The sequence below is a fragment of the Vanacampus margaritifer genome, chromosome 1, assembly GCF_051991255.1.
Source record: "Vanacampus margaritifer isolate UIUO_Vmar chromosome 1, RoL_Vmar_1.0, whole genome shotgun sequence".
Classification (NCBI taxonomy): domain Eukaryota; kingdom Metazoa; phylum Chordata; class Actinopteri; order Syngnathiformes; family Syngnathidae; genus Vanacampus; species Vanacampus margaritifer.
Genome location: NC_135432.1, coordinates 6,150,947 through 6,164,282, shown reverse-complemented (window position 1 = coordinate 6,164,282; position 13,336 = coordinate 6,150,947). Strand labels below are relative to the sequence as shown.

At 37.3% G+C, this 13,336-nt stretch overlaps 1 protein-coding gene across 1 annotated transcript; it reads right to left on the bottom strand.

The window, feature by feature from the left end:
- Window positions 1–1,337: 1,337 nt before the first annotated feature.
- On the bottom strand, window positions 1,338–11,256 carry LOC144053670 (transmembrane prolyl 4-hydroxylase-like). The gene is made up of 9 exons (XM_077568370.1): window positions 10,605–11,256; window positions 9,877–9,958; window positions 8,023–8,219; window positions 7,828–7,918; window positions 5,607–5,769; window positions 5,350–5,535; window positions 5,180–5,270; window positions 3,600–3,723; window positions 1,338–2,157 (listed from the first exon to the last, which is right to left on the bottom strand). The coding sequence occupies exons 1-9, from the start codon at window positions 10,962–10,964 to the stop codon at window positions 1,943–1,945; spliced, it is 1,509 nt and encodes a 502-aa protein (XP_077424496.1). The 5' UTR covers window positions 10,965–11,256; the 3' UTR covers window positions 1,338–1,942.
- Between the last annotated feature and the right edge of the window lie 2,080 nt (window positions 11,257–13,336).

The window sequence follows — 13,336 nt, the reverse complement described above, 5'->3', positions numbered from 1 at the left end:
TCTGAACTCATTCACTGCCATTGATGGCTATAGACGTCACAAATGCATTTGAACTATTCCTATTAGTTTAATTTTTTTCCCACTTTTGTTAACAAAAGTATGAAAAAACTTTTTTTTTTATTGTACATTTAGAACAGATATAAAATTTGTGATTAATCGTGAGTTAACTAGTGACGTCATGCCCCTATTTTTTTAATAATATTTTCTTCTTTTGTTTTAAAGCAGTTTTAATTATTATTATTATTTTTTAAATATATATATATATATATATATATATATATTTTTTTTTTTAAAAGAAGAAAATTTTAATAAAAATTAGGGGCATCAGGCGATTACATTTTTTAATCATAATTAATTGCATGACTTCACCAGTTAACTAACGATTAATCACAAATTTGATATCTGTTCTAAATGTACAATATTTTTTTCCCCTAGGTTTTCATACTCTCTATAAAAGTGGGAAAAAAACTAATAGAAATAGTTAAAATGAATTTTTGACGTATATAGCCGTCAATGGCAGTGAATGAGTTAAAAAGAGGACCCCCCCCCCCCCCCCCCCCCCGGAACTTGGAAAAGACTCTAAGATGAGCTTTTACCTCATCAATATTGTACAACTAACGCAGCCTTTATACTTCACATATCCGGCTAATATCCACATTTATTGATAGTTGCATGATTTGTTCTTTCTGTGGAAATGACACAGGTCAATTTTACTTTACTATTTGGGTCAGTAGTGGTTAATCCCCCAATACTTTTAATCTGAATAATGTTATTTGTTATTAATGTAACCAAATTGACAGTAATTTAGAATACGCCATTTTTTTTAAATGCCAAGTTGTACCTTTCCAACTACATTTGACATCTATTTTCAGACCTATCAAATTAATAAGAAAAGCAATGTTTGTGAGTGTTCAACTGTACATTATTATTTTCATTATTTCATTACTTTATAAACTATCCATCCATTATTATCTGAACCACTTTGCTGATCAACTTTGTACTCAAAAACTTTGAACTGTTAATCATTGTCATAAACAGGTGCAGTGATGACGTATTTGTCAACGTTAAAATAGCGATATTGCTTTAAAAATGCACCTTCACGGTGGTTGCTATATTGGGCCACATCAGGTGCAAATGGTTCCCATACTGCGTTACACACGAGCAGCGGGACTTATTCCAGAAACTTGCATAAATCTATAAATAAAGATTTCCCGCTGACGTCCCGCTGACCAGCCGCTAAAGCGTCGAATGATCTTTCCCATATTTGACATGCTGCTGACATCTAGTGGACAAAGTGTATATTGTGAGGTTCGTGTAAAAAAAACACAAGGAACACGCCGCTTCACACACTTCATTTCTTAAATACAATGGAGACAGAGGCAGTGCAACAACAATAAATACGAATTCCAACAACTGGCCAAAAGGCAATAAATAACTCTAAAATAAATACTATAAAAGTATAAATTAAATGTGTTATAAATACTTATACAGATTTTTTTTTTTTTTTAAATAAATACAATTAAAAATAAATAAATAAATACTTATACAGATTAAATGATTCTTGATGGCCCAGATTCTTCTTCTTTAAATACAGATGAGCCCTCAATGGGCGTGAGATGTGGCAAACCCTTCGAAAGCTTAAAATAATTCAACGTCACAAATATTTCTATTGAACATTCGACCGAGATATCTTCAGAAGCGAGAGATGCCAGTTCATGTGAAAAAGATTGCTTTAAATCCCTTTTCTTTCTTAAATATATGACATTTTAGGCGTGCTCAATTTTTAAATATGTATTTTTATATCTAAAGGCATCAGTCCAATGAGCTCCATAATAATCTTTCCTTATAAAAGGGACGGCAAGACCAAACTGTGGAACTTGGAAGTGATATTCCTTTAAACGTATACAACACTGAGGTAAACATGTCCACACGAGGAGCCGGGCTAGAGATCCTGGTGGAGGTCAAAGTGCGAAAGCGGTTGCGGCTGTTCCTCCATGCCTGAATCAGCCCGATGCCTTTCAGCGACGAGTCTCTGGTAACGGGCCTGCTGCTGGTAGTCCGGGTCCACGTTGACCCAGCTGTTGGCGACCCATTTCAGGCCGCGCTTGACCGGGCAGTCTCCGTGCAGCGAATACTCGTCCAGCTCACCCATCCAACCTGAGGCGGGCAAGGGACGAGATGAGGACCACAGGTTTTTATTATGGGACTGCTGAGCGTAGCAGCTGCTGCTTGCTTGCGAAGCAAGCAGCACATATTACTATCCTACAAAAAGGGGTTTATTATGGGACTGCTGAGCGTAGCAAGCAAGCAGCACATATTACTATCCTACAAAAATGGGTATATTCTTTTTATTTTTTAATCTTCCACCGATTTTTCCGCAAGAATGAGGCCCGTACCGTAGATCGCACCGGGACAAATGAGGTATCAAACGATGCGGCTCGATCTGACTCGGTGCGGCATTATTTTTCTAGGAATTCCTACTTAACATGGCGACGCAATACCCCAAAATGCACCCCAAAAAGTGCCATAGGAATGAATGGGAAATGGAAAGACAAAATCACACATCAAGCACCTTTTTCCAAGACACGCTGCGCACGCATACGTTATCCGACCGATACGAATTTTAGCTCATTTTGTAGGAATTTTTCCCATCTTTAGCTCAGTGTCGAAATCTTTTTTAAGGAATGAAAGCTCTCCCCGCTGTGCGGGTTCAAAGACAGTGAGTGAAATAGCTTTCTAACGCATTCTGTTGGGCAATTAGCCTTACAGTGACGGGAACAAAATAATCAAACAAATTGAACAAATTTCACTTCAAGTCGTCACCATGGCCACAATCTTTTCTCACTAGACGTCAAATTCTCACATTTTGTAGTCACAAGTGTCTTCTTTCAGACAAACTAACTTTTATTTGGCCAAGGTGTCATTTAGTACCTTAATTTTCAACTTAAGCGCGGAGAAGTCGGACGAACGCGCCTATGTCTTCCATGTTAATTTCGGCGCCTTTTTCCTCTTCATTTCTGATAAATCATAAGATTTCAACCTGCTCTCATTTGGTCATTTTTCATCTGATTAAGAAAATGAGAACATGCTCGTGTTCCCCAAACCCTTGCTGTTCTAACGAGCCATTTCTTGAATCTGTATCTTGAACCATTAAGTCATGAGAGGCTTTCGTTCAAGGGGTGCGTCTCTCATACAATCTCAATGGAATGTGGGGCGCGTGACGGCTCCAAGTCAAAAATGGGTGTGCGCTCTTAAAGTGACAGTGAGATATTTTTCGTTTCTGTTGATTATGGTTAACTTCCACATTTCTTGAGCGATTCCAGTCGTTTAAATTTTAAACTGTTCAGCTCATTTACAAAGTCAAATGTGTGTGCGTGAAAGTGCATTTTTCTTAAAGGGACAGTGAGATATTTTTAGTTGATGTTGATTATGGTTAACTTTCACATTTCTTGAGCGATTCCAGTCGTTTAAATTTTAAACTGTTCAGCTCATTTACAAGAGTCAGCAGTCCCATTCAAAATTTCCGCGGGAATTTTTCTAGTTATTATTATTATTTTTTTACATACAGTAAGTACCTGTACTGTGTTTTCTATTCTTACCGTGGCCATCGGAGAGATGGTTGTACAAAAGGAGAGCCGTCCCAGCAGTGGGTTTGATTCTCAGGTTCCCTCGAGCACATGTTTTCCGGGTGTCTGTTAAATCAACTCCATCTTGGACCAGTGCCTGGAATACACGACACAGGTGAAATGCGTCTACGGTAAATCCCAGTTATCACATTCTTGTCTTTCGTCAGCACCGTCTTGTCTATTAGCAGAATTAAAGTCATTTCTTTCTTTTCTCATTCAATATTGCGTCATTCCGCCTCAGATGACCCAGAAAAAAATGACATTTTGAAACCTCACCCCTTTCAAGTTTAGGTGAAATTTGGTGTTGAGTAATTCACAGTATAAAAAGGAACATTTCTAATATTTTTAGCCTGATCAGAGCAACGATTTCTGAGATATTGCAATTTGTTTACTTTTTTTTTTTTTTTTTTTTTAATGGCCGAGGCCGGCAAATTTCAAACTGACTTTTCTCAGCAAACACTAGTCAACATTTTAAAACATATATAAAACAGTCAAAAGTCTTAAAATGTGTTGATATAGTGAGTTTTCAGACAGCACATGTTATTTATAAAGTTAAAAATAATGTTACCACAAAACATTCAATTAACTCATTCACTGCCATTGACGTCTATAGACGTCAAAAATTCATTTGAACTATTTCTATTTAACATTTTTTTCCACTTTTGTTAACAAGAGTATGAAAACCTAGAATTTTTGCACATTTAGAACAGATATAAAATGTGTTAATCGTGAAGTCATGCGATTAAATACAATTAAAAATTTGAATCACCTGACGCCCCTAAATTTTAATATTTCTTTCTTTTTCTTTTTTTTTAATCGTGAGTTAACTAGTAAAGTTACGCGATTAATTACAAAAAAAAATTTATCACCTGATTCCCCTAATTTTTAATAATCTTTTCTTCTTTGAAAAAAAAAGGAAACATTAAAAATCAGGCGATTAAAATGTGTCATCGTAATTAATCCCATGAATCCACTAGTTAACTCACAACTTTATATCTGTTCTAAATATAAGCCCCCCCGCCCAAAAAATAATAATTCTAGGTTTTCATACTCTTGTTAACAGAAGTGGAAAAAAATGTAAAACTAATAGAAATAGTTCAAATGAATTTTTGACGTCTATAGCCGTCAATGGCAGCAAATGAGTTAACATTAATTGTACAAACTGTGGGGTGAAATTATGGAACAGTCTATGTGAGAACTTAAAACAATGTACAAATATATATATTTTTAAATTAAAATTATTTTTCATGTTCAAAATAAACTCAATGGTTGCGGAGAAAAGGCAATCTGATATTCGGTGGCCACGGCCATTTTGCCCCCCCCCCCCCCCCCCAATTTTTTTTTTTTTTTTATAATAATAATAATATATATATATATATATATAACTGCAATATCTCTGAAAACGTTGATCTCATCAGGCTGAAATTTGGAAATGTTCCTTTCCATGCTATGATGTACCTAACACAGCAAATTTCAGAAAAAAAGGGTTTCACTCATTGGGTGAACTGAAGTGCAATGATTATGCATCCGCTTCACCGCGGACCAATTCTCACCAGTTCATCGTAGGTGCGGTTGTCGGCCACGGGAAACGCCGTCTCGCCGCCCTCCTCCACAGAGCTCAGGTAGATCAACACAGTAAGATACCTGCCACAAAAGGACAGAAGCATGATGGTGGATTTGAACGTCAGCCACTGTGAGTACACGAACATCGCGGGACAAACACCTGCAGGAGACCTCTGCGAGCGCCGAGGCGTTTCCCGCCAGTCGCGTGTGCGAGCAGGCGGTGTCGGCATGCGGGGGGCTGCTGTCATGGTGGGCGTCGCTGAAGTCTCCCGGCTCAAAGGCAAAAACTTGCAGCAGCTCGCTCGTGTCGACCAACGCGGTGGGCGCACGCGTCAGGCTGATGACTCTGAGGAAAGGCCAGCGTCAACATTTCACGGTAAAACAAATAGAAGATCGAGTGTGCGGTTGTGGCGTTACCTTCTTCTCAGCGTCTGCAGCACGTGGTGGGATCCCAGGCCTTGATAAAGTCCCGTTTGTTTGTTTCTCTGCTTGAAGTGACTGCGGGGCTTCCCGCTTTGCTCATTTCCCGAGCCTTGGGACACGTCGTAAACATGTTTGAACTCCTCCAGGTCGAGGGTCCCTTTCAAGAGACACGCGCGGGCCATTAGGAAAACACTTAGCTGTAAACCACTTGAATAATCCTCCAGTTAACATTTCCATTGAACGCCGATCACTTACTATTTGCATCGGATATTGAGCTTTAGAATTAAATGAAACGAGGATCTGAAGGGCAAAATACTAAATTTTTACGCCTTTCGGTGACTCTTCCAGTCTCTTTGCTGCAACCAGCTGAGCTCAGCCATTCAATTCATTGTCATTCAAACCCAAAAATGTATAAATAAACTCAATTTACAACAATTAACTCTTTTAATGCCAAAAACGTTTAATGACGTTTACTAAAATCCAAATGAATGCTGCCAAAAACGTTAATTGACGTTTGCTACGTTTTTTTTTCCCTCAATGGGCAGTGCAACGTCTTGTGCAGCGCTCCTTTTGTGAATGCGATGAAACGAGGATCTGAAGGGCAAAATACTAAATTTTCACGCCTTTCGGTGACTCTTCCAGTCCCTCTGCTGCAACCAGCTGAGCTCAGCGGCCGCTTCCTGTTTGAAGCTGTCAATATCGAGATACTTTCGATCAACTGTTAGAGGTCGCCTTGGTCTCCTGGTGTCAAAATGTGAAGAGGACCATTTAACTCATCATTCAAACCAAAAAATGTATAAATAAACTCAATTTACAACAATTAACTCTTTTAATGCCAAAAACGTTTAACGACGTTTACTAAAATGCAAACGAATGCTGCCAAAAACGTTAATTGACGTTTACTAAGTTTTTTCTCTCTCAATGGGCAGTGCAACGTCTTGTGCAGCACTCCTTTTGTGAATGGGTGTAAAAATCACAATACAGCCACCAACTATGGCCAGCAGATGGCAGCAATGTATCTCTTTTCCACGTTCTGCCGGTGTATGCAATTGCAGTGAAACATGGCGGATGTTAGGAAATAGAATGTATTCAAGGATTACCTGAATGATCAAAGCCTTTGTCACATTAAATCAAATTCACAAAGCGTCACTAAACAAAAAATATTTGTGTCAAAATCACAGTTGTGCAGAAAATGTATCTTTTCACAAAAAGCTCGTTTTCTCCTTCAGTTTTCGCTCAATGTCACACAAATGACCTATTTTCAAATGGTGATTACTAAAGAACCGATTAAGGTAGAAACATAATTTATTTTCTAATGAAAGAATGGAACGCAATCTTTCATTTGGTATGCAGTTTGTGTAGTCAAAGTACACAATATTCTGCTTGCCTTGAAAGATGAGTTAAAATGCTCGAAATTGGCTGGCACTGTCGGGGTTGTTTTTTGTATGGAGTTAATTAATAAATTATTATTAATATTTTTTATTTATATTTTTGTATTAATAATAATTATTTAATTAATTAATTTAAATTCCAACTTTAATTGAGACGAGTGGCTCAAAAGGGCTCACTTGCATCACGATTCAAAGATGATTTATATTATATTTATAAGGACACTCAGCTTCTAACATTGTTGTAAATCAGTAGGGAAATAACGATAACAGCAATATTGTGATATCGCAATATTATAACTGCCACAATATCGTCGTCGTCATGTAATATTAAATGAAGCATGTCTGTTAAAAACGCCAGGTTGATTTTCATTTATGTAGTTCCAGTACCCACTGATAGTTAATCAGTGCAGTTTCATTTTAATTAGGCATGTTTAGGCCACCTATGTTTAAGACCCACGATCGCTTGCTAGTGATTGTAGATCATTAATGTGCATTGATGTTAATGTTACCTGTACTATATGTCTAATTATGACCTTAACCAATTAGCTTTGTATAGACAACAGTGTGCCTATTTTTTTTGTTTATTTAGAATAACGTGTTTTTACACAGTATTTTGAGCTCTTTTTTTTTTTTTTTTTTTTTTTTTTTTTTTAATCGCCAACCTCCCTACTATATTGTGATAATGACGTTCATATTGTGACGTTTGGATTATCGTTACATCCCTCTAAATGATTTACTTAAACCACTATATCAATAAGATGCACTTTTTCATAATGAAAAACAAAAACAAATCACAAATGCAATGAGGCAACAGAAGCACAAACCGGTTGAGCAGGCTTCCAGACCAGTGAGTATCTGACGCAGGTTGTCCGGGCTCAGCCAAGTCCCATCTCGAGAGCGTGAGTGGCTCACAATCTGCACAAGAAGTCAGTATAGTTTGCTTTAGAAATAGTTTTAACTGGTTAACAGCTTTCTCCTATCGTCACCTCGGATATAAATCAATTGCTTTCGATGTTCACCTCCTGCTTCTGCAGCAGCCCATCCTGGTTGAGGTCCAACAGACTGAAGACCTCCTCTGTGCTGAGCGATAGCAATGGATGGTTTGCCTCTCCTTGCCGACGGCTGGCTGTTGTCATCTGGCTTTCCATCAGACCCTTGAGCTGAGCCAGCTGCACCACCACTCGGCACTCCTCTTCTGACAGGAAACCAGGGACCTCTGACCCCCAAAAAATGGAATCATAAAAACCTTGGCCAGCAGTGATATGGGCTGCAAATAAAGTATTTCTTGAAATATTTGGCAAAATAAAAACGGCATTTTTTCCCCATTGCACATAATATACTTTATTTTTAAACAAAATATAGAATATTTGATACATTTAGAAAAGTGTACCATGTGAAGTTTAAGTAAATAAACAAATAAATTATACTTAGTAAGTCACAGTGTCCCATCACTGGTGAGCTATTTTTAGTACAGACCTGTGGGCAAGTCACGTTATCATTAGTGCAAACTTGTACGAGCTTGCACAGTGTTTCCCGCACCATGTTAATACTTGGGCGGGCCACCCAAGCAAACTGGCCGCCACCCAAGAAGTTTACAAGAAAATTGAATAAAAATAGATATATAAAAAAACGAGTCCCAACCGGATATACCGGATATAATGTTAGATATGACAGCCTTATTTTATTCATATTGTTTTTCATTTTATTTTTAGACAAAATAAGTGCAAAAAAATATGGAGTCACTGAGTAATGTGTTATTTTTAGTCTGAAAATTCACTAGAATGCACGATATGAAGTGAAAAATGGCCCAAAAAATCAACTTTTGACACAAGAGTATGAAAACCTAGATTATTTTTAATTGTACATTTAGAACAGATATGAAATTTGTGATTAATGGCGAGTTAACTAGTGCGATTAATTACGATTAAAAACTTTAATCGCCTGACGTCTCAATTTTTTTTAAAATCTTTTCTTCTTTTTTTTTATTCATTCACTGCCATTGGCGTCAAAAATTCATTTGAACTATTTCTATTAGTTTAACATTTTTTCCCACTTTTGTTAAGAGTATGAAAACCTATAATTTTTTATTGTACATTTAGAACCGATATAAAATTTGTGATGAATCATGAGTTAACTAGTGAAGTCATGCGATTAATTACAATTTTTAAAAAATGATCACCTCTAGCCCCAAATTTTTAATAATCTTTTTTTAAAAATGAATTTATGGCAGTGAATGAGTTAAGTGAAATTTCTAAACTACAATTTTAATTATTAGACTCCACAATTACAAAATCAGCATAATCGTTAAAAAATAGATTATTAATAATAATTTTTGAATTGTTACATTTGCACGTTTTGTATTTTTTTTTCATTTTAAATAACTAATTTAATACATTTTGTTTCATCCAAAAGGAACATGCATAATTATGTTTCAAAAAATTGTATTTGTCTTAATATTTTTTCACGTTGTAACATTTTCTCATTTCGTACCCCCCCCCCAAAAAAAAAGATCGTCCTAATTGTGATTTTGATGATTGAATTAAAATTAATTAAATTAATTAATTACTTAAGTTTATAAATTAAATTGTGATTAATAATATTATCTTCATAATCGAGCAGCCCGAGTACAAAATACTGTAAATGCACTTCTTAAGCAGTCTGGAAAACAATTAATACAGCATGAAGATTATTTTTGCGAAATGTTGTGAAACTACGTTTGACTCGACTCAAGCACAGAGCAGTAAGCCTGTCACAGTTGTCCCTGACTGCAAAACTAATCGTCCTGAAACATTGGCCCGTACTGTACAGATTCGCTCCCACATTGAAATGTGGCTAGAGAGGGATGCCACGTGTGTGAGGATTGTGACACTTACCAAATAAGAGAGGCTTCAGGCTGAGCGTCTTCATTTTGTGCGTTCTGTCCGACCCAAGCGACACCGGCTGAACATGTCCAACCTAAGAAGCATTGTGAATAATATGGGGTAGTTTAACTCATTAACTGCCATTGACGGCTATAGACGTCAAAAATTTGTTTAAACTATTGCTATTAGTTTCACATTTTGTTCCCACTTTTGCTAACAAGAGTATGAAAACCTAGAAAAAAATAGTGTACATTTAGAACAGATATAAAATTTGTGATTAGTCGTGAGTCACCTATTAAAGTCTGACACCCCTAATTTTTTAATATTATTATTATTATTTTTTTTTTAATTAGGGGCATCAGGCCATTATTTTTTTTTAATTGTAATTAATCACATGACTTCACTAGTTAACTCAAGAGTAATCACGAATTGTATATCTATTCTAAATGTACAATATATTTTTCTAGGTTTTCATACTGTTGTTAACAAAGGAGGAAAAAATGTGAAACAAATAGAAATAGTTCAAATGAATTTTTGACGTCTCTAGCCGTCAATGGCAGTGAATGAGGCAGATTGGGGCAGATTTTGTATTTTGCAGTCACACTACAAAAATAAACATTTTGGCTCAAGTGTTGTCATTTTAGCTTGGACGTAAATATTGCAAGAATCCAAAGTTCAGCGGTGAATTTGATAATTCACAACCGAAATATTTGAACAGCGTTTCCGTGCAGTTCACTTACCCGGATGCCCTCAATTCGAGGAAGTCTGAAACTTTGCTCCTCCTCACGGGGCTCCCTTACTCGAGGCGCGGGGTTTAGTGGACTGTCCCCGTCGCCGACAGAAGACGAGGACGGTCGGTCACCACTCCTAAGATCCCCTGGGCCGTTATTGTAGTGCACGTACATCAACAGGGCGATAACATTCAGGATGTAGACGTGAAAGAAGACCATCACCACCACGAAGTAAGCCCGAGAGCAGATGCTGCTCCTCTGGACCGGCATGTGGCGAGTGGAGCGTGACCGCGGGGGTGCAATGCCGCCGACGTGACAGTCCTCCTCATGCAGTAGATGTTCCTGAATGTTTTCCATGTCTACTTCCATCAAGTGATCTTGCTGGATTTATAAAAATCAACACTGATGTAAAAACGTCGGTGTCTGATATCTAGCCGGATGCTGAGCTATCGTGCCTGTTTCCATATAAAAACGACGCCTTCGCCACTGTTGTTTTGCCCAAATCGATGTTGTTGTTCAGTGCAAAAATGCAGATGTGATGCTTATTTTCTCGCGCTTGTAAATATGTCATCATTAACTAAATCCCCTAATCTCTTACAAGATAGCTAGTGTTAACCTGCCTGCTGCTCCTGACAACCTGCCTAATAACAGGATGGACTGTCTAAACGACTTCCGGTTAGAGAAAATATAGCGTCCTCTACCGGCCAATACCAGTGTGTTCATGCCTTTTCTTTTTCTTTTCCCTCTGAACATTCTATTTTACATTAGTAGGAAGCGTGATTGGATGCTTTCACCTTTTTTTTTTGCTGCGACAACTGGTTTTACCACAAACTGGTTTATGTTTTTCTAGAATCTGTTTATCTAGGACAAGCGCAAACATTTAGCGCGTAAAACCAAACGCAGTTTCCTGTTAATACCGGAAGTCGCGCGCAAAATTCATGCAAAAGTTCATGTACTGTAGCATGTAAAAAAAAATTAAGTGCTTTAGTAATTTGGAACTCACATTGGCCAAGAAAAAACAAACGAAGAATTAGACCCCCCCCCAAAAAAAAAAAAATAAATAAAAAATAAAAATACAGCAAAGAAATTGAACTTAATTTATTTTTTTGACTATACAGTTAAAAAGAAAGAAAGAAAGAAAGAAAAAGATAGATGCCTCAAGGAAAACCTAAGAAGACAGTAATAAAGAAAATCAAACAGTACCATAAAGATAACAATTCATAAACATTCATTTAAAATAGCAAACCAAATTATGAATGCAACAATGGATTAAAAATAAATAGCAGTCCAGAATAAGTGTGTTTTCAGTCTGAATTTGAAGGATTAAATATTCTGGTGGGTGGATCATAATGAGTCAGATGAGTCTCACGGTGCAGTAAAAGGCAGTATGAAAAGAGAGGCTGCGTAACGTCATAGTTGTGTCAGTCTGGCAGTGAACACCATTCGGCGTAATAACTGCCAAATGGATAAGTGACCTGCTGTGCTGAAAAACAGTGAAAATAGGCTACTTGTCAGTAGTTAAACAAAACAAACGTACTTTAGAAAATCTGATATAGATGAGGCGCACTAGGGCAATTATTAATCACTACAAATGATCCAAAAAACAGTTGAGACACCCGCCCAGCTAAAGCAACCTAGAACTGGTCATGTGAGGCTGATTGTTCAGAAGTAAGCTATCAATTTAGGCCTAGCAGTAGGCCTATCCTGTGCTAAATAACTGATGTATGCAGTAAAAGTAATTTAATGCTTCATTTAATTTCCTTTACCCCTTTCTTTTCTCCCTTTCTCTTCCCTGTGCAATGGACAGTTTAGGTCGCTTTGATATGTTAACAACCTAAAGTTCTCTGAGTTCACATCGATAAATCTGCACTTCCCCTCACAGTGTGATCAGCCCGAGGAGTATTTTTGTTACTACTACTACTACTAACAATAAGCCATTGGCTTACAATTGGATCTTGTTGATGCTTTTATTAAAATTATATGGAAGGTGAGTTTTCCCCGCGATTTTGTGGCGCCCCCTGGAGGAGAAAATGATGGCTTTTTTTTGCCTACTGGCCCCAAATACTCGCGGTTCGGCACCCAGGCATACACCTATTTATGGATTTTTTTCCTTTCTTTTCCCCCCAATATTTTACTTTTTGGGGCAGGACATTTTTCTCGGCAAAGGTTTATTGGAAGCCTTTTCCCATTTTCAAGACGTTTTTGTTGTTTCATTGTTTTAAATTCATTTAGAATGATAATGTCAATTGTATATGCAGATTTCTGTATTAAGTCTTTTCTGGGTTTGGTATTGTAGCTATGTTTTTATTGTCAACTATATGTGTGAAACACAGAGAGGGTCGAAATGTTCTCAATGAGCCATAAACAAAGAAGAACAATAATACATTCATAACCAACTTGGAAAATGGAATATGGCCAATTCCAACTTGACAGCAGTATAGGTTACAATGTTTGCCCTCATTTCGATACCCCTAACGAAGTGATGAATAATATGGTTTCATTTGCATATATCTGCATACATTATTTCAGACATTTTGTTTGAGATGCACGAATGAATTAATAATAACATAGGACTGGGGGCTTGGGTAATTTCCCACATGGCACCCTTTCGCCCTGCCCCCCCTGGAATGAATTTATCTGAACCCCTTTCTCTCATTCAACAATTGAAGGGTGAGACGGGGGTGACGCACACACACGAACGACGTGGTGTTTTCCGGGATGACGCCACCGCGGCCGCTTCC

What these genes read in the sequence shown, in the direction of transcription:
- LOC144053670 (XM_077568370.1), bottom strand. Translation starts at nt 10,964, where the DNA reads ATGGAAGTAGACATGGAAAACATTCAGGAACATCTACTGCATGAGGAG. An exon ending in CTCGAATTGAGGGCATCCGG is followed by an intron (nt 9,959 to 10,604) that starts GTAAGTGAACTG and finishes AATGCTTCTTAG; the next exon opens with GTTGGACATGTTCAGCCGGT. An exon ending in GGCTGCTGCAGAAGCAGGAG is followed by an intron (nt 7,919 to 8,022) that starts GTGAACATCGAA and finishes CTTCTTGTGCAG; the next exon opens with ATTGTGAGCCACTCACGCTC.